General features: G+C 59.4%; 1 protein-coding gene across 2 annotated transcripts; it reads right to left on the bottom strand.

The window, feature by feature from the left end:
- Nucleotides 1-266: 266 nt before the first annotated feature.
- On the bottom strand, nt 267-22,434 carry CPZ (carboxypeptidase Z). 2 transcript variants are annotated; one of them, XM_072803506.1, is made up of 11 exons: nt 22,321-22,434; nt 17,270-17,302; nt 15,499-15,873; nt 12,447-12,659; nt 9,139-9,335; nt 8,384-8,545; nt 7,729-7,887; nt 4,628-4,763; nt 3,943-4,082; nt 1,026-1,125; nt 267-737 (listed from the first exon to the last, which is right to left on the bottom strand). In XM_072803506.1, exons 1-11 carry the CDS (start codon nt 22,409-22,411, stop codon nt 370-372), a joined length of 1,974 nt encoding a protein of 657 aa, XP_072659607.1. In that variant the 5' UTR covers nt 22,412-22,434; the 3' UTR covers nt 267-369. The 2 variants fall into 2 exon arrangements, with proteins under 2 accessions (XP_072659607.1, XP_072659616.1); XM_072803515.1 differs by having other exon boundaries at nt 12,447-12,656.
- Nucleotides 22,435-23,369: the final 935 nt, after the last annotated feature.

Raw genomic sequence — 23,369 nt, 5'->3', positions numbered from 1 at the left:
CCTCCACATACTCCCAGGCATGCAAACTTCAGCCACAGGACCCAGAGTCTCTGCTCCTAGTTGGTCCTGCACCACCTCCCCATGTGTGACCTCCCTGTAAGCCTCAGTGTCCCCATCTGTAAAGTAGGGGCCCCCTTTGCTTCGAGGCCTCAGGGTCCAGCCCCACTCCTGGCCTCCCCTGGGACAGTGGGGTCACCTGCCCCCAGGGCCATCAAGGTGGACAAGGCCAGCGTGCCTCACACCAGAGCCTCTCATCACAGCCAACAGTGAATAAAATGACTTTAATCAAACAGAAAGAGCTTTACAGGGTGTCTTCAGAAGACAAAATCAAGAGCTTGGGGCCTCTGGGCCAGAGGTGAGCAGGAGCACCTAATATTTGAGCAACCAGCGTGGCTTGTGCTGGCTCAGTGACGTGAAGTAGGACCACCACCAGGGCTTGCTCCCGCCTGAGGAGGGCTGCCTGCGCCCCCCAAGGGGCTCCTGGCCCACCTCCTCTGGCTCCCCGTATGGGCTGGCACCTCCCAGCGGGTCTCGGAGCCCAGACCCACTTCTCCGTGGCCCGAGGAGGACCTTCTTGGGTCCAGTCCCCAGAGGCTGGAGAATGAAGTCCACACGGCCAGCCCTCTTCATCCGGGCAGGGATGGTGACCTTCTTGATGACCTTGGAGTAGCCGGGGGCCTGAGCTATGACTATGTGGGGCCCCGGAGGCAGCAGTCTCCAGTAGTCACCATCTGGGGCTGCGAACACACAGAACACAAGCAATTCTCAGACCGAGGCTCACATTTGGGCTTGAGGCGATGAGAAGTGGAGTCCGAGGGGCATCAGCCTGGAGGGCGAGTGGACCCCAGATGTGCACCTGCCTCTGCACTGGGCTGGAGAAGCAGCCTTCCCACTGGCTTCCTTGGCCAAATTTCTGTTCATCCCTCCAGGCCAGTGGAGGAGGAGTGGGGCGGCCTCCAGGGGCACCAGGTGGAAGGACGCCTGCGGAGCCAGCCACCATGATGCAGGCCTCAGGGAGAGCTCACCTGTGGTGATATCATGGCGGATGCCCTTGACCAAAATCCGGGCATTTTTGACTGGCTTCCCAAATTTGTCCATCACCACACCTTTGATGCCTCGATGCACCTGAGGAGATGGAGTGCGAGCATGTGGAGGTGGTGCGTCCTCTCCAGAGGACCGGCCAGCCCACCACACCCAGCCCTGTCCCTGGGCTCGTGCATGACCCTGCCGTTCTGCTTGAGGGTCCACCTGCCCACCTCTCCTGGGCAGGGGTGCTGAGCAGAGAACCCTGGAGCTCATCCAAGCTCCCCCTTCCTTGTGGGGCCGGTCCACGCAACTGCCTCTCTCTGAGCGTGGGGACCAGGAGAACATGGGCCCAGGGTTTGGACCCTGGCGTCAGTCCCAGCCGGGGCACCAACCACTTTCTGATCTTGGACAAGCCATGTTGCATCTCAGCATCATCTCCCGTCTGTAGAATGGGCCTCGGGTGATGCTAGAGAATAGGAATCCACTTGCACGAAGCCCTGTGACAGAGCCTGGGTGTGGGACCTGCCACCCTGAGCGTGGACCAGTGTAGACGCAGCGTGCTCCGAGCAGATGCCTGTGGCCCCCGCACACACCCGGCGTTTGGATGAGGAAGCCACATCTACCAAGCGGAGCCCCCTCCACCCCCCACCCCCCCAGCTGCCTGGCCCTCCCTGTTCACACTCCTGCTAGGAATGTTGGCAATAAACAAGCCAACCCGCCCTTGCTATATCAGACTGAGAACAACTTGGGGCCCTCAGGTCATGTCTGACAAGGCCACGGTGACTGGATGGGAGAGGAGACAGTGCAGAGACCTCGTTCTCTCCCAAGAGCCTGCCCCTCACACCTGCAGTGATGCCTCAGGCCTCCCCGTACCCCCGTCCTGCCCCCCTCTGCTCAGAACACCTCACCAGCTCCTGCACCGGCCAATTCCTCTCCCCCACCGTCCTCTTCCTCCAGGAAGCCCTCCTTGATGACCAGCCACACCAGGGGCCTCCAGGGGTCCCCAGTGCTGGGCTTTCACTCTCCCAACCCTGATTTCGCTGTAATGTCTGCCCTCCTCACCCCAACCTAGGGGAGAGACCAGACACATTGTAGGGGCTCATTTAATGCCGCCTTGCACGGGCTACACTTTGTTCTGCCCTTGCTTCTGGGCTGAGGAGTCACGGTCCTGCAGACCCCAGGACATGGAGCTCTCGAACAGGGAAGGAGACCTGGTGCATGTGCCCCTCCCCTCCAGACCCAGGGAGATGCAGACAACCCCCGAGGCCTGGTCAGCATCACTGCGAAGAAGGCCTCCATGGGCCATGACACACTCGATCCTTATCAGAAGCCCCAGCGCAGCCCTCCTGGGGCAGGTCCTCGGGCCCAGCCACGCCCGGCTGCACCGCCCGCCTTCCACCATACTGCGCTCACTATTAAATCTTTATAGCCCAAGACCTCACATACAATATCCACAGAGCAATCCCAGCCCCATTTAAGGCTCCTTAAAACTAATTTTCACCAGACAGCCGTAAAATGAAATGAGCAAGGGGTCTGGCCCAGACCCATTACTGAATGATGACCTGCCCCACGTGGCGAGAGGTCGCTGGCACAGCCATAAAAAAGAAACTCAAACAACACTAATAATGTCCAGCTCTTATCTGGGCTTAGCTTTTTATCCTACTGTGGCAGCTGCCCATCCAGGAGGCCCTGCTTGGTTCTCGCCTCGAGGAAGGTTCCTGATCTTTCTAGAAAGAATTCATTGACAGAACTGAGGTTTGGGGCAGGCAGATCTGAGTGCAAGCTCCGGGCGGTCCCTGGGTGACCTCGGACAGGCCCTGTCACTGTCTGACCCTCTGTCTCCTCCTTTGGTCTCCTCATAGCCACCGAGAGCAGGCACGGGATCCCACGCATGACCCAGCAACCCCAGGCCAGCGCTGGCCTTCCCTGGCACCCGTTCCCCTACCCACAGAGTGGGGCATCCCCGCCTAAAATCAGGGACCAGGACCGGTGTCAGGACTCAATGCCAAATGCAACTGTAAAGTGCTATGCGCATACATCCCCTCGTGGTCCCCTTCAGGCAATCCCATTTCTCTCTTAGGGCCTGCTTCCCACGGGGACATCGTGCCAATGGGTGATTCACGTGAGTCTTGAAAATGTTCAGGAAGTCACAGAGGCATTTGCAGAGCCACCACCAGGTTCTGCCTCACCCTCTGCATGTCTGTCACAGGGGGTCGCCTCCCTCAGATCCCCCCACCCAGGGTCCTCTGCCCTGGGCCACGCTGACAGCACCGGGAGAGGCACAGCACCTGCACCTGGTCCCCATGCAGTCAGCAAGCTCCCCTCCCCCCTCCCTCTACCTTCTCAGTCGCTTCTGCTCACCATCACCACCTACTTCTAGGTGACCGTGGCCCTAGGACAGCCGTCACCCCACAGTCCCACAGCAGCCAGTGCCCTCCCTTCCGAGCCCGAGAGGCTGACACGCTCTAAGCCCTGCCTGGACCATGCGGTCCCTCGCCCCCCCACCCCCAGGGCCCCGTCCATTCACACCTCCACACTCCTCACTGCGGCGTGGGGACCCTCACATGTCATCCCCTCTGCCTAAGCTCCCCCATTACCTGGTTCCTCTTGTCTTCAAGACGCAGTCCGAGGGCCCCCTCCTCCAGGAAGTGCCCCTGGCCCCCAAGGCTGGGTCAGGCGCCCTCCCTGGGCCACCTGGGTCCCAGCATTCTCGTCCAGTGGCACCTCTTTTAGGCCCTGGGAGCCTCACCATCCTGAGGACCCCAACACACGCCCCCTGAGGTCCAAAGCACCCCCAGGGCTGGGCCAGTGAATGGACGATGGCTAGTGAATAACAAGTGAGGTGCAGCCTTGCATGCCCGAGCTGGGGGTTGCTGGGGGGTGCCCCAGGCGAGCGGGAAGCCGCAGGGGGCTCACCATCTCCACGAAGTTCAGGAGGGGCTCCTTGTTGTGCTGCCAGAGCGTGTAGAGGGCCTCCTCCGGGGGGAACTTCACACAGCCCAGCTCCACCGTGATCTCGAAGCAGTTACTGTGCAGGTAGTTGAAGTCCGACATGCCTGCAGCACAGGGGTGGCCTGAGCGCTTGCCCGCACTCGACATCTGCCACCCAGCGGGCGCAGGGCCACGGGACAGCCCCAAGCCCATGCTGTCGTGGTCCTACGTTGCAGAGGAGCAGTTGGAGGCATGGGGCGCTGGCGGCTCTCGCCCAGGGTCCCACGGGGCAGGAGCAGAGCACGCCTTGAGCCCAGGTGGTCAGGCACCCGTGTCCTCAAGCTCACACTCCAACCCATGTGCCCCTTGGAGGGTAAGGAGCAAGCCTGTTCCCTGCAGACACATGTGGCATGTGGCAGCCACACGCGCCCCTGGCGGCCAGGCCTCTGGCCCTCTCCTGGCCTGGACCCCAGTGATGATAGTGTCCATGGGCCTGGCCAGGACCTGGATGTGTGCACCTGTGCTGCTCCCCCAGTTCCAGAAGTCCCAGGATCCAGGTCCCAGAAAGAGCTGCTGAAAGGAGATGCTACCCGCCTTCTAGCCCCTCCCCAACCTCCCCCTCCCTCTACCAGCCCTCCCCTCCCCCCCAGTCCCCCTGCCCCATCCGTACCTCCAGTGAAGCTGTACCAGTCAGCCCCATTGATGATGCTGCCTCTCTTCAGGAAGTTGCCGCCACACCTGTTCTCTGACCTGTCCATCATCATGGGGTGGACATCTGCATAGGCCCTGGCCAGCAGCTTGAACATCTGGAAAGGAGACCAAGGGACATGTTTCTCATGAGGCTGAGGCCAGAAGGTGGGGTACCCGCAGGACACTCTCAGCTCTGGGTGCAATGGGGTGAGGACGGGTCTCCACAACCTGCAGCACAGACAGGAGGGAGGGAATGGTGTCTATGCAGATGGCACAGCACCTGCAAAGGTGCAGAGGTGAGAAAGCCAGAGCTCAAGGCACCTGTGGTGGGTTTCTGGAACGTTGTACAGCCCCTGCACACCTGGCTAGGGGGAGTGGGCTTTCTCCCAAGTAGGGGGTGCAAGGAAGGGACACCGGCAGGGCTCATGGAGGTCAGCTTTGCAATTTCAGAGGTGCTTCTGCAGAGCACAGGCCTCGGGAGAGGCGGGAGGCTGGGGTGGGCCTCATTTTTGCTGACGTCACCACTGATTCCTCTGTGATAACCGTCACCTCCTGTTCCCCGGGGTCAGCCTGTACCTAAAGGAGCCCCAACCTACTGCCACACCATGTGCGGTTTCCATTGCAGTGAGCAGAGGGACACAGGAGATGGGGCCTCCACCGCGGGTGGGAGACCTCAGGGCAAGCCTGAGTGTGTGCACAGCCCCGGCCCACAGCACAGCGCTCCCCACACAGTGTCCCCACCCCAGGCAGGGCACCCATGTCCTCCTGTGCCTAGGCCCCAGCGCGGGGCACAGGGTCCCACTGGGAACAGGACCAACTGGGGGGCAACCACAGGGCAAGGACGTCAGGAGGAGCTCTCCTCACAGAGGCCAGCGGCCATAAATGAACAAGTCACATTGCAGGCTCCTAGGAGCGGCAGGTGTGCACTGGTGCGGGGGGCGGGGGGCAGGGGCTTGGGCCAGGGGCCATGGGAAGGACCAGCCTGCCCAGCTAGTGCCGCCTGGGACCCTACAGGCACCGTAGTTCCCTCTTGCTGGGTATGGGCTGGCTTGGGGAGGGTCTGAGAGTCAGAACAGAGCTTGAGCGGAGCTCGGGAGTAAGGTATGAGGGGCAGATGGAGTGGGGCAGGCAGCCGTGGCCACCCCAGAGGAGCGGCCTGAATGCCACCAAGAGGAGCTGGCTCTTGTGCACGGGGCACCACGGGAGTCTGGGAGAGTTGACTTGGGACACCCTGGCCAGCCCCTCCCTACACTCCCCCCTCCCTCCAGCACCCCTCTTGGGACCCTGGTTCCCACAGAGACCACTGCTGGCTGTGGGCCTGAGGATTATCGACCCATGATTGATGGCTGGTGGGGAAGATTCATTTTTCTGACTCTGGTGGGACTCGTTGAGGTGAACCTCCCCACTAGGGACATCTTCATGCATCTGCCTCTAGATTCAGACACGGTGGGCCTGGCACAGACGGCTCCTACTGCCGAGGAGACACAGGTCTTGCCTGGTTGTTGGCCCCGCCCTCCGCCAGTGCAGGGTCAAGGCCAGGCCCACTGCAGCCACTACCCAGCCAGGGGCATCTGCTGAGCTCTGAGCTCAGAACCTGCAAGTTCTAGGCCCAGGCTGGCTACAGCAGCGGGGGAGGGGGACAGGGACAGAGGGAATGAGGGAGGGAGGGCCTGAGTGGGTGAATGAAACTGTACAAGGATGAAGGGGCAAAGGGACAAGGGGCCCGGGAGTCACAGGAGTTGCTTTTCCAGCTGTCATGGAGGCAAGACCCTCAGCCTGCTGTCCCTGCTCTGCCTCCTGGACTTCCATGGCATGCTTGGCCCCTTCTGGGTGCTGGTTGGAAATCATCTCCTCCTTCAGACTCTGTTGAGGCTGCCACCACCTCAGGGAAGTCCTCCTGAAGGCCTGGAAATTCACCCTCCACACATGCATGCACACATCCTACGTGCCCCTGGTCTCTTGGGAGGCCCTCCATCCTGATCCTGCCTGTTTCTGGCTCCACCTCCCAACCTGGATGAGGACCCTCAGTGCAAGAGCTGGTCCTTTCTGAGCCAGACCAGCACCCAGGGGTCAGGAGAGCCTGGGGCCCCAGGCACTGATCCATGCAGCACCAGCTCCCCACTCCCCACCCTGCCTAAGCAGAGGGCAGCCCCCTGCTCCCCATCTGGTCCACCAGGAGGCCTGCTGAGTGACTGGGCAGAGAGCTCAGACCTTTCCAAGCCCCCAGGCCGGCCAAGGCAAAAGTGTCCGGCTTTGTGGAGCCTAGAGTAGATGGGAAGGGGCCTAGGGGCTGGCCCTGCTGGGAGAGGGGTCACCAGGAGCAGTTTGGGCAGTGCTCCACTGCATTTGTCTATGGGACCACCACAGGTCACCGCCTTCACCTCCAAAAAATGGAAAGTGATCAACCCCACCTCCCAGAAAAACAGTCTGCATGAGCTCCAGAATCAGGCATGGGGAGGAGCCCTGTCAGGGCAAGGGGACCGCAGACAGCCAGTCCTTAAGGGAAGAGTGGGGTGGACAGGGCTGTGGCCATCATCACAACCCCCTGCTGGTCTGACCAGTGAAGGAAACAGTCCTGAACTGGGGAGAGGCCTCCCCAGACCCCGGGAGGGGACTCCAGGGCGGGCCGGAATTCCTCCTCTGACCTCTCTGCAGCCAGGCTCCCAAGTTGCTGGCCCAGCAGCCCCCCCCAAACCTGCCTGGCCCTCGGGTAGCCCGGAGGTGGCCAAGAGCCAGGCGGGCGCCATGCGCGCTGCAGCACCGCCCTCTGCCGGCGTCGCTTGGAACTCCAGGCCACCAGCCGGGCAGGAGGGCCCTGGGCTACTTCCGTTCCTGTTAGAGGGGCTCCCAGCTGGGGACACTGATGGAAGGCAGGACATGGCCAGAGGATAGATGGGCTGCTTCCAGTTGGCTGGAAGGCTTCCTGGAAGACGGGCCTTTAGAGAAGGTCCTGGAAAGCTCCTACTGCTCCTGTAACTGCGTGGGTCTCACCGAGCTTAGACCAGGGACTAGGCCCGGCCAGCCCGAGCACCACTCACAGCGCTGCCTCTCCTGCCCACACAGCATGCTGCCCCCTCTCACCTTCTCATCAGGCGTGGGAGAAAACATCTTCTCTTCCTGAGGGTGCTTGGAAAAGTCGAAGGGGTAGGACACCACTAGGTCACCCCCGTGGAGGCTGGCCGAGAGCACGAACGGGGTGGTCCGCATCCACTTCATTATGGCCTTGGTCTCGGGGGCCACCTAGTACAGAGGAGGCCATGGTCAGGACCATGCACGCCCCTGCTGGCCACCCCAGTCATGCTCACAGGCTTCTACAGCTGCCTCTGGGCCCTCCGCCCTGCCCACCCTGCCCCAAGGCCCTGGCCTGACCCGACTGGACACTCAGGATTCCCTTCAGGGGCCACCAGGCTCTCCTGCCTGCCCGTGCCCCGCCTGAACTCATTTTCCTGCCTCCTGGAGCCATCACTCTCAGCATGTAGCCTGCCCACTGAGTACCTGCCAGACCCAGGGTGTTTTCCATATGTGTCCCCTGAATCCCAACAACCCGGTGAAGAGCTACCCTCCTGTCCCAGGCAGGAAACAGAGACTCAGAGGCTCAGGCTGCTAACCACCCCTCTCTTCTGCCCTGGGGAGACCACACCTGTGGGTCCCAGAATAACCAGAGACCCCTCAAGTGCAGGACTGTGGGCTGGACCCAAGCCTGTGCAGGGTGGGCGCGAGCAGGGGCGGCTCCTACCTTACCCCACCAGTAGTGCTGTGGGATGGGGATGTGGTCACTGCGCACGCTGCGGGACGAGGCCAGCCGGTAGTACTCAGACGTCAGGTCAGGGAAGTTGCGGTTCAGATCCAAGTTCTGAGCATTTTGCCTCCCACTTGTCCACCCGTTGTAGCCGGCACCCTGAAAACACAGGCCACCCCCACCTGGGGGTCAGCACATCCCACCCTGACTCCTTCCAGTCGGAGGCCACAGGGCTGGGCTGAGTCAGAGACGAGGGCTGCAGTTTCTCTCTGGCTTTGGATGATGAACTTGAGAGCATGTCAAGCCAAGCTGCCCTTCACCTCCTCTCCCACCTGCCTGGCTCCTCCTGTCCAGCCTCCTTGCTGACCCTCCAACCTCAGGACCTTGCACTGGCTGTTCCCCCGACTGAACCCCCCCATAGTTACATGCATTGCTTGCTCCCCACCTCCACTGGGGCTCTGCCCAAAGCCATATCAGAGAACTTCTGGCTCTCCAGCTAGAGTGAGATCTCCCCCTGCCCTGCCTTTCCATCAGAAGATTTCTCTAGAAGGTATATCCTCTTTGTCACACACCACAGAATTATAGGTGTCTGCCCCCACCCCCTAGTAGGACCTTGCTGATGTTGATGCCTGCTGAATGCCCATCACCCAGAACGGAGGGTACACACAGATTCCCAGTCACGGCTAGTGAATGAACAGATGGGAGAGTGTCAAACGTAGTGGCCCACAGGATCTGGTGTAGGGAGCACTCACCTCGGCAGCCGCCACCTCGTACCCGTCGGGGTTCATGGAGGGCAGCAGGTGAATGCGGGTAGTGTTGAGCAGGCGCTGGATGCGGGGACTGCCCAACAGGTACTCGGAGCACAGGTACTGGGCCAGGTAGATGAGCATCTCCCGCCCTGCCACCTCATTGCCATGGATGTTGCCGATGAGCTTCACCTCAGGCTCCACTTGGGGGAGATACAGTGACCTGAGGGGTCGTCCCAAACCCTAGGGTCTCCAGAGACTTGAGGACCCACATGGCAAGGCTGGCTGGATGCTTTGGGACCTATTCATACTTGTTTTGGCCCAAGTATTCCTAACTAATGAGATCTCATCAAAGTCATGACTTACTGAGCTCATTTAAGTTTAGCCGTAAGTATTAGCAAGGCCCATCAAGGGTATCAATTAATAATAATATATGATACCATTTTATTCATGGCCACTTTCTATATTTGTGTAGTAAGTTAAGGTGTACATTGATGCTTAGATGGGAAGGCAGCTAGCCCTCAAATGGATGGATGGTTGGATGGATGGATGGAATAGACCAAAGGATGGATGGATGGATGGATGGATGGATGGATGGATGGATGGAATAGACCGAAGGATGGATGGATGGATGGATGGATGGATGGATGGATGGATGGATTAGACCGAAGGATGGATGGATGGATGGATGGATGGATGGATGGATGGATGGAATAGACCAAAGGATGGATGGATGGATGGATGGATGGATGGATGGATGGATGGATGATGGATGGATGGAATAGACCGAAAGATGAATGGATGGATGGATGGATGGATGGATGGATGGATGGATGAATAGATGGATGGATGAATAGAAGGATGGACAGAAAGATGGAAGGATGATGGATGGGTGGATGTTTGGATATTTGGATAAAAGGGTAGATGGAAGGAAGGAAGGAAGGAAGGAAGGAAGGAAGGAAGGAAGGAAGGAAGGAAGTTAGGATATTTGGATGGAAGGATGGATGGGTGAAAAGATGGAAGGATGGATGGAGGGATAGAAGGATGAAGGGAGGGAGGGAGGGAGGGAGGGAGGGAGGGAGGGATAGAAGGATGGATGGGGAGATGGATGTTTGGATATCTGGACAGAAGAATGGAGGGAGGGAGGGAGGGATGGATGGAGGGATAGGAGGATGGATGGATGGATGGATGGATGGATGGATGGATGGAGAGAAGGATGGATAGGGAGATGGATGTTTGGATATTTGGATAGAAGGATGGCTAGAAGGATGACTAGAAGGATGGATGGATGGATGGATGGATGGATGGATGGATGGATGAGTATTTGATAGAAGAATGGATAGAAAGATGGAAGGAGGGAGGAAGGAAGGAAGGAAGGAAGGAAGGAAGGAAGGAAGGAAGGCAGGAAGGAAGGGGAAAGGAAGGGAGGAAATTAGTTTGGATTTCTGGATAGAGGAATGGATAGAGGGAGGGATAAATGCATGGAGGAATGGAAGAATAGATGGAAGGAAGGATGGACAGAAAGATGGAAGGATGATGGATGAATGGATGGATGTATGTTTGGATATCTGGATAGAAAAGTATATGGAAGGAAGAAAGGAAGTTTGGATATTTGGATAGAAGGATGGGTGGGTGAAAAAATGGAAGGGTGGATGGAGGGATAGAAGGATGGATGGGTGGAGGGAGGGATAAAAGGATGGATAGGGAGATGGATGTTTGGATATTTGGATAGAAGGATAAATGGGTGAAAAGATGGAAGGAAGGATGGAGATGTAGAAAGATGGAAGGATGGATAGAAAGAGGGATGGAGGATGGATGGATGGATGGATGGATGGATGGATAGGTGGTGTTTGGATATCTGAGTAGAAGGATAGCTAGATGGATGGATGGGTGGATGGATGAGTGAATTGTGATTAGAAGAGAAGAGTAGATCAGGAGCCTGGCAGCCTTACTAACTGTGTGACCTCAGGCAAGTCAACTCTATTCTCTGAGCCTCATATTGTTCATCTGGAAAATGACATCTCCTTCCCTGGCTGTGCAGAGCCTGACCTGCAGCTATGGGAGCAGTCACCGATGTCCCTCCTGCATTCTGAGGGTATAAATGACCCCAAAGCTTCCCACAACAGTCACTTCCCTTGCCCTTCTCACAGGGGACACTCCTCACCACATTCCAAAGCTGCACACCAATCTGAAACAGGAAGAATCCTGTCTTCATCCCAGAGCATCCCACAGGGTGGAGGGGAAGGAGGCAGGGTGGGCCAAGGAGGTTGGGGTGGGGCCAGGTGACTTCTGACCCTTAATAGGAGACAAGGCTTTGGGTTCATGACATCCATGCTGCCCAAACCACTAGGATGAAAATCAGGCAGAGTGTGGCCAATCCAGCAGAAGTGCCAGAGCCACTTAACCTCAGATGGTATATTTTTCAGTAATTAAACCACTAAGGGTCCAATGGGAATTATTTCTGGTTTGACCCCATGTGCCTCCCATGGTCACAGGTGTAGACCAGCTGAGGGATGGGGCCAAGGAAGGGCTCCTGGCAGAGGCCAGAGCTGGGCACCTGTGCTCCGATGCCCTCAGTGACCTGGAGGGGCTCGTGGTGATCTCCAGCTCATCACATAGGACACAGGCCACCAAGCCAGGGGCTGAGTCTCTGCTAGAATATCTTGGATCCTCGAGTCAGCCCCCTGGGCGCTGGCCCAGCCCTGAGATTCAGTTTACTGTGAGTTCTGTTCAGTGCCCATGCTATGGAGGGCAATGACCTGGGGGCTGCAGCAGAGTCTGGCCTCCTGCTTGGTCGCCACCAACACAGCTCTGGAAAGGCCATAAAACCTAGCATTTTCCACATAGCTCTGCCTCTCTCAAAGCAGGACCACTAAGCCTGATGAACTGAAGTGGACTTGGTTTTTTAAATGGAAGAAGTGCCTCATTCAGATCATCCTGTGAGACTACGTTCACCAAGCACCAAAGGAGCAGGTGTGAAGTGGCCAGGACCAAGCGCGCACATACCTGCCTGGCGTCCGGTGTGCCAGGCAGGGGTACAAACACAACAGGATGCACGAGGCACAGTTACATTTCCCCAGAGACAGACAGGGGCCCATATGCTCACAGCCCTGGGACTGCACCCCCAGCTCCCACCTCCCCGCTGAGCCCCAGCAGGCCCCGTGGGATGTGGCCATGTGTCCCCATGTGCACGAAGCAGAATATGAACCATCCCTGCTGTGACTGGGGCCCCAGACCCGGGCTCACGCACCCGAAGCCTAGTAGGCCCGGCACCCTTTCCTCTCCCTGGGGTCCCGACAGTGGCAGCGGCTTACTCAGCTCGTGCTGGCCAGGGCGGGCCGAGAACTCGATGACCAGCAGCTCCTTGCCATTGAAGCTCCGGCCGATGCTGTAGGTCTTGGCCACATGGGCGCAGCGGGCCGCCGTCCGCCTCAGCACGCGCACCATCTGGGCGTAGGAGTGGTGTGTGAAGTGAATGAAGGTGGGCGGCAGCCCGGACGGCAGCGCCTCCTCTGCGTCCAGGCCTTCTGGGGAAGAACAGGGGTGTTGGGGGGCGCCTCCGGCTGCCGTGCCAATCGTGGCGGCTCTGTCTGCCCCTGCCCCACTCTCCTACACCTCCTGGGACCCTGGCCACCCCCAACACCCTACACCCCCTCCCCTGCCCCACTCTTGGGGGTCCCCCTTGAACGGCGCCCCAGCCAACCTGTTTATGTTTTTCATTAAAATTCCCTTTATAACACTTCACATCCATATGTAGTAATAGTGCCCAATAGATGGACATAGCGTCACAGTTCCCCAAGTTATTATGATTAGAGTATCACACGGTTATGTGGAAAACATAAAAAATACAAAACAGTGGACTACAAAGGAGAAGATGTCCCTATAGAAACCTGGACCCAGAGAAATCCACTGTTTGGCGGGCAGCCTCCTGACTCTGTTTTGTTTTCCACAGACACCTAGGTGTAATCACGGTGCCCACGCAGGTTCCTATCCTGCTGTCTACACTGCCTCATGGTGGAGACAGTTTCAACGTCAGCTGGGTAACCATGGCTCTGAAGGCTCCTTACCGTCCACCCTCCCGCAGCCACAGGGACACGAGGTGTTGGCTGTGATGACCAGTGTGGCAGTGAGTGTGCCAGTGCAGGGCAGGGTGAGCAGGGGAGGGAGCGAGGGTAAGTGGAGGGAGAGGGGACCAGGAGGGAGGGGAAAGGAGGAAGGAAAGGGAAGAAGAAGGAGGAAGGAGGGAGGAGGAAGGGGAAGGCAGCGGAGGGAGGAGACAGAGTGGAAGATGGGGGAGGAGAAAGGAAGGGGAAAAAGCAGAAGGTGAGGGAGAAGGGATGGAGGAGGAGGAGGGAGGGGAGAAGGGAGGGGGAGGGATGGGAGGAGGAGGGGAGGAGGGAAAGGGAGAAGGGGGAAGAAAGGGGGGAAAGGGGGCGAGGAGAGGAGGGAGAGAGGAGGGGAGGACAGGAGGAGGAGAGGGAGGGCGAGGGAGGGGGAAGGAGAGTGGAGGAGGGAGGGAGGGGGAGGGAGAGTGGAGGAGGGAAGGGGAGGAGGGAGGGGGAAGGGGAGGGAGGGAAGAGAGGAGGGAGAGTAGAGGAGGGAGGGGAGGAGGGAGGGGTAGGGGAGGGAGGAGGAGGCACAGAGGAGCAGGGAGCGAGGGAGGAGGGGGAGCAGGGAGGGAGGCTTCCTCGCACTCTAAGGTCTCCTGAGGAGAAGCCCGGCATTCAGGTGCCCCCCCCCCCCCGCCCCCCATGAAGCCGTAGGCCTTCCCCTAAGCCTCTCACTTGCCCTGCGGTTTCCTCTCTGCTCAAAATGGTTTTGAGGGAGGAAGGAAGCAGACGGAACCAGCAATTTGGTGGCAGTATTGCCCAAAATAATCTCTCCCGGCCAAGTGCATGGGCTTTCCCAGGGCAGGCGGGCTCGGCCCCACGCCGTCTGGTTCTCTTCCTCCGCGCCCCTGCCCTCACCCGGTGCCCGCGCCCCTGCACCCACCCGCACACAGGCCCAGGGGCACAGAGCCCCTCCGCCCTGGACCCAGCTCCAGGACCAGCCCCGAGCCCCCCCGCCCCCCGGCCAGCGGCCAGCGGCAGCCCTGGAAGCCGGGGCTCACAGGAGGCCAGCGCACACGTGTTCCCACGGACCGGCTGTGGCTCCCCCGCCATGGTCAGCGTCCCAGCTGGAGCCGTGTACACAGCAGGCGCTCCGTGGCCTTGGGGTGGACGCACAGACCAACCACAGCCCCGCTGCCATTTGCCTTCCCAGAGCCTCCTCCACTTCGCCGTCTCTGAGGTCGGGGTAACAGCTCACATTTGGGGTTGTCGTGGGTGAGCTGCAGCGTGGGGCCCAGCACCAGATCACGTGAACCTGGCCATCAGCTTCCTGGCCGAGTGCGGGACTCGCGGGGAACGATGCTGTCCTGCACTGTCTGGGGCCGCCACGCGGGCCACGTGTGGACGCTTACACTGCAGCTTATATTCGTTCAAGTCAAATAACAGCAAAGCTGAGGTCCTGGGAGCACTGAGCACGTGCCAAGCACTCAGCCGCCATGTGGGACCAGTGGTTGCCCTCTGGGACAGCACAGAAGAGAATATTTATTCCCACAGCCGCAGAAAGTTCTATCAGCCAGGATGGCCGAGGATTGTGCTATGTCCCTGGAGGGCCAGTGCTCAGGAGACCTGTCCTCCCTACCTGCTCTGGAACGCCCTGCCAGGGGTGCACAGCACACAGGGTGTACACGGGCATTTGCTCCAGCTCCAATGCAGAGCTCACTCCCCTGCAGCATCACTACCAAGGGGCCCCCCAGAACCTCCTTGCACACCTGCTGAGATGAGTGGCTCGCCACCACGCAGGGCTGCCCATTCCGCTTCCACTGGTTCGTTCACTCGAGACACTAAAGCCAGACTCTCCAGAGCCCCTCCAGTGGCTTCTCTGGGTCCACTTTGGGGAGTCTGCTTCCAGGAGATGTGCCATCTCCTGGGCTGGCCAAGGCAGTCCCTGGCAGGCCTCGGGGTGGGGAAGCACCCTCCCCACAGCAGCGCAGGGCCCAGCCAGAGCATCATGGTCCTTAGGAGGGGCCACAGGAGGACTCCCCAGGGCTGGCCATGCTCTTCTACACACCCGAGTTCTGGCCCAGGCACCAGCGCTGGAGGCCTCAATATGGGGGAATGTTTGCCCACCGTGACTCGGTAGTCCTACCCAAACACGTGGGTACCTGCCCACTGTGACTCAGTGGTCCTGTCCAAACACCTGGGTACCTGCCCAAGGTGACTCGGCAGTCCTATCCAAACTCCTGGACACCTGCCCACCGTGACTCAGTGGTCCTGTCCAAACACCTGGGCACCAGTGTAGCCCTAGGGCCCCACCTACCTCGCAGCTTCTCCAGGGGGTCATAGCAGCCCTCCTCCACGCTCGCGAAGTAGCGGCCACAGTCGAGGAAGTAGGGCCAGGCCATGTCGATGGCGTCGAAGGCAGGCTGGCAGGCCTCGCGCAGGCCCTCGCACACGTGCCGGCAGGGTCTGCGCACCCGGCCGCCCTCGCAGCGGGGAGCCAGCACGGCACAGCCCAGCAGCCGCAGGTCAGGGTTGCACTGGCCCTCCAGCAGGTGGTGCAGGACACTGAGCAGGATGTACTCAGAGCTGGACTCCACCGCCTCCCGGGACCGCTGCTCCAGCAGGGTGGGGAAGGTCGTCCAGTTGTAGGCCACGTCACTGCAGGTCCGGAGCTGCATGTCCACACACGTGGCTGGGGGCAGGAGGGTCACTGGGTCACTCCCTCCCTCTATGACCCATTATCTGTCAGACAAGCAGAGCCACACGGGGCCACAGAGCCCACAGGGATGGGCCACCACAGTCTGGGGGTGGAGAGGGCTGGGACCAGGGTTCCGAGGGAGGAAGCCGGCGAAGCCCGTGGGGGACCAGACAAGGCTCCTGAGACTAACGAGGCTCCACTCCTCACTGGCAAGTCACCCCGGGCAGGCCACTCTGGGCCTCAGCTGCCACAGCTGCAAAATGAGTGCAGGAAAGACAGCCTTGCCGAGGGGTTGCCACATTAGGGAACGTGAAAGAAGCCAGCAGACCCTGCATTTTACAGGAACAGGTGTAGACCCTCCCAAACTCATGGCCCCAGTGCAAATGAGTCCCCAAAGATACGCCCAGCTTGGACTGCCTCGCATCTTCAGGAAAGTGGCAGATCCCAGAGTGATTAGCTGGGGCTCAGGCATTGGGGACAGGGCTGGTGAAGACGGCCACAGCTCGGGCAGGCTTGACCCAGCTCTGCATCTCACAAGGGTGTCCCGGATACAGGGACTTCACTGTCACTGGGCATTTTCAGATGTGATCGTATCTCCTATCTCTCCAGCCCCATGTGGCCGGGGGCCCTTGTAGCCCTGCAGAACTCTCCAGAATGGAGCTGAGTGCACTGCCTCTTCCTCCTGCCTTCAGGTACACCTTCCGTGAGTGGCAACTCATGGTAAAGGTGACAAGATGTTGCCACTTTTAAAGGATGGGGTGATTTCTGCACAGCATTTCTCTGCTCAAAACATTTTATATGTCATTGACGTTTGCATTGAAAGCATATTCTGCTTTTCAAGAAAGTCTAGTCCCTCCACTTAGAATACACCAGATGCCCAAATCTGGCTGGAGGGGACTTGAGAGGAAGTGCCTGCCTCTGAGCTCATCAGATCCATCAGATCCCACATAATCTTAAAATCAGCTTTCCCTTCCTCATTCTAGGAGGGGTAAGATCAAGGTCCACAGAGGGGCTTGCCTGGCAGGTGCCCACATGGAGCTGAGACTTAGGGAGCTCACAGGATGAAGAGTGGACATGGTGTATACACACGCCTCATTGGACCCCAACCAGCGATGGGGGCGAGGGGAGCAGGGATGATCGGAAGGAGCATTTCTAGGGGAGCCGTGGGGCAGAGCCAGGGTGGGAAGCCCAGGCTGCAGAGAGAGAGGATCCTTTCTCTTTTATTTCGTCTCATTTCTAGCTTTGTGAGAAGGGGTTTGGATTTGATTATTGGGCCTTGTTACTAATTACCCCCTTGGGAGCTGTGGGTTCAGCTCTCAAAGTGCTTAACAGTGTGGAGGGGCTCCATCGCTCCTCCAAAGCAAAAATGAGAGAAGTCCATGCACCGTACCACTGTCTGCAGCTGATGGTCCGTGGCATCCACCTGGAAAGAGAAAGGGCAGTGCTGTTAGGGGCATGGACCCTGGTCATTCTGGCCCCCCGAGAATGTGCACTAAAGGCACCGCTGCTTCGGAGGGCAGCCCAGCACTTCCTGAGTGCACCTGGCCCTGTGCAAACGCCCCGCGAGCTCTGTCTCACTGGTCTGCACCCTAGTGTGGATGGAACCCTTCTCCTCACTCTGCAGGTGAAAAGTCTGGGTCACGGAGAGGTGCCAACACTTGCCTAAGGGAAGAGCCAGAGAGCGGCGGGGGTGCAGGGTCTGCCAATCACCATGGTGTAAACATCCCCGCAGGGGCCCATTCTCAGCTTCTAGCAGGTGAACAACTAGTTGGCAAAACTCCCGAATAGTTAACGAGCCATTCTGGGAGCCTGTACCCCTCCTGGCTGCACCCCACTGCTGACTCTGACCTCCACATTATTCAGAGTCCCCCCGGGAGTCCGATGGGCACCAGCTCCCTGCCCTCCGGAACACTCCTCAAGGAACAGCTTTCCACCGTTTCCTGGCCTGGGGAGAAGATGACCAATGCACAAAACTATCCTGGAGCCCAAGGCCTTCCAGTGCCCTCCTCAAGCCCAGGCCTGTAGACCTAATAGTGACAGCCCCGAAAGGCCAGTAAAACCGGCCTGATGCCACCCACCTGCTCCCTCTTAGGAGGCCCCGAGAGCTCTGGGAGCCCCAAGAAGGAGGAGCTGACTCGGACAGATGGGGATCAGCGGGAAATTTAGAGCCTAGCAGCTGGCCGTAGACCCCCACCCGACAAGAGTCCGGTAGGACAGGGCAGGCTGCGTGGCAGAAAGAGTGGGAATCCACGGGGCACGCAGGTGCAGGGGGAGCCCAGAAGGAGCCTGAAGCAGAGGGAAGAGCCTGTGTTCTGGTCCCGTAACCTCACACAAAACCCAGGCCTGGCCCACAAGTCTGGGGAGGGTGGGAGGAGCTGCTTCTAGCGATTCACCATAAAATCTGAGTGATGTGAGAACTTCCCTGAGCGGAAAAACATGAGCCTCCAAAGCAGGAGCGTCTGGAGGGCGGGCTCTGGTCCTGCATGCAGGCCAGGAGCTCCCCAGTTTCAGGAACCTCTGCAGAGGTCTGCCCTCTGCAGACCAGGCGACCACAGTCCCTGATCCATCCCGCAGCAGACCCAGCACTTTCATGAGGCACTCTGTTGTGCCTCTATTTCCCCATTTTATGTGGAGTTTACTACAAGCACATGGTGGGAATAACATGAAGTTTCTACAGGACAACCCACATTTAGTGCCCCACACAGGACCTGGCTTGGGGTAGATGCTCCATAAATGACAGCTCCGTTACTGTTACCATTTTATAACACCCCTAAGACAACGAGCCAATGGTTCCAGGCTATCCTAAGAGGCTGGCACCACTTGGGAAAAGCAAAGGGCAAGAGAACAATTATCCTAAAATAATTTTCCTAAGTTTTGCCAGCTCTATTGCAACAGAAGGCTGCAGTGTGCCCACCCGTGCCTTCGGATGCCTGATGACACGTGCCAGGATGAGCACACTGGCAGTGAGCGGGCTCCAGGACCCCAAGCCGCCAAACCCACCTGCTCCCCTCTGCGTGCAGGGGTGGGCATGTCTGGTGCTCTGCCCAACACATGGTCCAGTGCGTTCCTTGACTCTTGCCCACCACCCTCTGCAGGTTGAGAGGCCTGGCAGGCAGAACCACTGCTTGAGGGGAAAGGAAAGATGGGAAACTGACAGAGGGCCCAGCTTGCAAGACTGTGCTGCTGTCTGGTCATCTCTGTAGCCAAAGGCCCCAGGTTACTGCCAGGAGATCAGATCTATGCAGGGTCCCGTGCGTGAGCATCTGTGCCCAACACCCTCTGTGGAGCATTTTCTCTACCCCAGGATGCACGCTTGGGGCAGATGCTGTGACTCAGAAGGTCAGCTCGGGAGCCCGACGTCTCAGAGGCAGACGGCTGGGCCACGAGCCCTGGCTTCACCGCCTACACCTACAGCCAGGTACCCAGAGCTGCAGGCGGGCAAGTCTGTAATTTGTTCAGACTCTTGGCACAACCGGTGAGCAGAACCGGCACAGTAACGGAGCTATCATTTATGGAGCATCTACCGCCTGTCCCCTCTGAGCCTGGTCCCTGCCCCCTTGACCCAGCACCCCTGTAGCCTCAGGAAAATGGGCAGCAAGGAAACCAGGAGGGGACCAGTGACCCTCATGTCTGCCCCCATGGAGCTACAAGTGGCTGGATTTGTGTGGATGTAAAGAGATCCCTCCTGGTTTTGAGTGGCTTTGATCTACAGATGAAGAAATACAAGTTTGGGGCTCAGTTTCCTCATCTGTGAAAGGGGGTGACAGTTGCACCCATCGTTGCAGAAGGGCCCGATGAGGTAACACGTGGACCTAGTAGGGGTGCCATGGACAGTAGCTCGGGTCACACAGGGCCTGCCCGTCATGATCTCGGTGCCTATGGGACGGACCACTGGGTGGCACCTGCTGACGTGGTCACCAGGAGCCAGACAGAGAGATAGGTGGACATGGTTCCCAGGGCTGCTGTGACAAAGCTCCACAAGCTGGTACAGTGCACACTGAGTGTCTCACAGCTCGGGAGGCCAACAGCCTGAATCAGGGCCTGGCAGGCTGGGCCATTCCGCAGGATCTGAGGGAGGGTCCTCCCCACTGCTCCTAGTCTCTGGGCTCCCGACAGCCCCCATCGTCACATGTCCTTCCTGGTGGGGCTCTGTCCCAATTTGTTCCTCTCCTAAGGACACCAGTCATTAGATTTATGGCCCACCCTGAGCCAGTGTGACTCGCCCATGCTCCAACTGTATAGGCAAATTCCTACTTCCCAGTAAAGTCACAGCCACAGGTATGGGGCATTAGAACCTCAACATTTCTTGTGGGGGGAGGGGACACAATGCCACCCACGACAAGAGGCAAGTCCTACTGTGTGCTTTCAGGGAGCTTAGGGGCCAGGGTGGGTCAGGAGAGGAGTCGCTGCTCTGACCACACCGGACAGCATGGCCCCACTGGCCGCACAGGGTCACTGAGAGCTCAGAGCGGGGAATCCCTGCTCCATGTGTGAAGTCCTCACCAAATTTCAGACTTCGTACTAAAAAAAGAATGTAAAATACTTCATTCCTAGTTTTTATATGGATGACAACACACTGGAACAATACACTGGCTTAAATAAAATTTGTTACCGGGTGAATTTCACCTGTTTCTCGTTACCTCTTTCGTTTGACCACTAGAACTTGTAAAATTATCACAGGGCTGGCATCCTCAGGTTTAGAGGGCGCTGATTCAAAGGCCGCTGCTTTTTGGCAGCCCGCACGTGCCCATTACACTAAGTGACCACAAGGTGTCAGCATGTTTTCAACAGAGGGACCTAGGCTGACCTGGGGCTGGCCCACTACCAGCCTCCCTCCCTCTTCGGTGGAGGAAGGTTGTTGGTCCTGGCCAAGGACTCCTCTGATGGAGGAGAAACTGGAATGAGGCCAGAGACGTTGGGCCATCTGCCCAAGGATACACAGCAGAGAAGAGGACTCAGGATTTGAACTAAGACTTGCCTGGCCCCTAGGAGCAGGAATGATGCTCAGTCCCCAGGTTCCCGGTGGAGACCTGGAATAAGGCAAGGGACAAGGGCAGGGGGGAAGGGAGGGCCCAGGCTTGCTCTGAGCCCCCAGGACAGGTACAATAGGGACACGGACACAGTCCTCAGATAGAGCAGCCTGGACACAAACTGCCTGGTCCCCACCCCTTGCCAGCCTGCCATCTGGAAAAGCCATTCACTTCCTCGGACTGCACATGGCCCACTGTCAGGGGTGAGGATGGGATCAGAGAAAGGATGTATTCTGGAAACAGTCACCAGCGCCACCACAGGGCCTCAGCCAGAGATCCCCCACCCATTCCTCAAGGTGAGGAGGGAGCAGTCTGTGCCCGGCCTCCAGAGGAGGGGGCTGCACTTCTCTCTGGGAAAGGACAGGTCAGTGAGGACTTCCTAGAGGAGGGGACTGTGGTCCCTGACAAGTCTATATGATTCTAGACATTTCCTGAGGTCTCATGGGTCCAGGGAAGGGTCCATCCAGGACACAGGGCAAGTTCTATCTGCATCTTGCGTGTGTATCTGTGCATACATGTGCACACACGTGCACACACACAAACACACACGCACACCCTCTACCTGGGCTTTTCTGTAGCAATGGGGAGGAGGAAAGAGGTGAGGGCAAGGGCTGGACGGAGGGTGGGGGGTTGGCAAAAACCCAGACAGAGAGGGAAGAAAGAGAAAGATTGGCATCGGTACATTTGAGAGGGGCATTTTGCTCCCGGTACATGCACTTGGTGGTGCCAGCATGTTCTCAGGTATCCACAGACGCCAGCACTGGGGAGACCCCCGCCTGCACCCAAGGGGACCCCCACCCTCTGGGGACAGAGCAGTCTGCTGCAGACCCTGAGGACAGTGGACTAGATGCACCTCCCACCCTGATTTTGCAAGGAAGTGCAGCCCACTCCAGGAGGGGCCCCAGCCTCCACCCCACGGTCCACACTCTCAAGGGAGATTGCGCAAGCAGGCGCACCCGGTCAAGCGACCCTGGCTGCCACCCCTCTCGCTGCCCCAGAGCCCTCAGGGCACATCCACTCCCTCCGAGGCGACCACACCCCCTCCCTGGGGACCGCGCCCCGTCCCAGGCTATGGGAGCCCACTTCCGGAGATTCTGTGGTCCACATCACAGACCCGAGGTGGCAGGGAGGGGTCAAGAGTCTGCTGTCGCCCCCAGGCTGCCCTCTTCCTCGAAGGAGCAGGGACCTTAGATGACCTCCCCCCTGCCAAGTCCTGGCACCTGCGCCCTCGGACCCTACGGAGCAGGGCGCCCGCCGGCTGTGCCCTGAGCCGGGGGCCTCCTGCGGGCAGGGCACGGTGCCCCGCCACTACCCCAGCTGCCCGCTGTGCTCCGCCCTGGGGTCCCAGCCCAGCGCCCCCTCCCAGCGGATCACGAGGCCCGAGGTCGCGCTCCGGGGCGGTGGGCCTTACCGGCGGGCCCCCGGGGCAGCGGACACCCGGGCCCGGCGGCGGCGGCGGCCAGCGCGGCGAGCAGCAGCAGCGGCGGCGGCGGGGGCGGCATGGTGGGCGGCGGGCGGCGGCGCAGTGATGTGGCACTCGGGCCGCGGGGCAAGGCCGCTGGGCTCCCGCCCCCCAGCAGCGCGCGGAGTCGGGTTACAGCGGCCCAGACTCGGCGGGCGGGAGGGACGCTTCCGGCCCAGGGCCCGCCCCCAGGGCCCCGCGCCCCCCCCACCGGCTGGCTCCCTGCGCCCACCTGGGCCCCGGACGGGGAGGGGCTGGGGGCCGGGCTGGCCACCAACCAGGCCAAGTCACCGGGGGAGGAGAAGGGTCTGTGGGGGATGTTTAGGTACCGGCAAGGGCCGGCGGCTCCTGGGTGTCCTTGGGCAGGCGTCCCCTCTGAGCCTGGTCCCTGCGCCCTGCGGAGAAGCCCCCTCCTCCTTGCTCCAGCAGAGCCTGGCACTAGGTCCTCAGTGAAGTGTGGCAGGCTGTCTCTCAACTCATCAAAGGAGGCAACGGACCAACCCAGTGGTGGCTTAAGGTCTCATGGGGTGAACACCCCTCCCCTCTAGATGAGGGGCAAAGGCATGTGGAGGGGGCCTGAGAGCCCAATGCAGGCAGCCCTGCCTCCATGACCTGATGGCACCTGGGAGTGGGAGGACCCCTTCCCACCCTCCCCACGCAGTGCCTGTGTCACCCACAGCCGTCTGGGCAGGAATTCGAGGGGCTCGGGAGGAGGGAGGCCCAGGACCCCGGCCCCCAAAGTGAGGGAAAAGTGACCCCAGAGCCTCCAGCTTGCTGTCTACTCAGAGCCTCTCTCTCTTCCGAGGACCAGGACTGCTTTGGGATTCAGCCAACGTCTCTGAAGCACCCCCTTCATGTTGCTCAGCAGGTGCCGACTCTGCCGTCCAGATGTGCACACATCTGCCTGCCAGCCCCTTGTCACATCCCACAGCTGCAGTCCAGCCCCTGGTGTGCTGGGAACAATGCCAGCTAGACACCTGGGTCTGCCTCCCAGCAGT

The sequence above is a fragment of the Canis lupus genome, chromosome 2 (genome assembly GCF_048164855.1).
Source record: "Canis lupus baileyi chromosome 2, mCanLup2.hap1, whole genome shotgun sequence".
Taxonomy (NCBI): Eukaryota; Metazoa; Chordata; class Mammalia; order Carnivora; family Canidae; genus Canis; species Canis lupus.
Note: the sequence above shows the minus strand (reverse complement) of the source record. Positions and strands in the feature narration are given on the sequence as shown.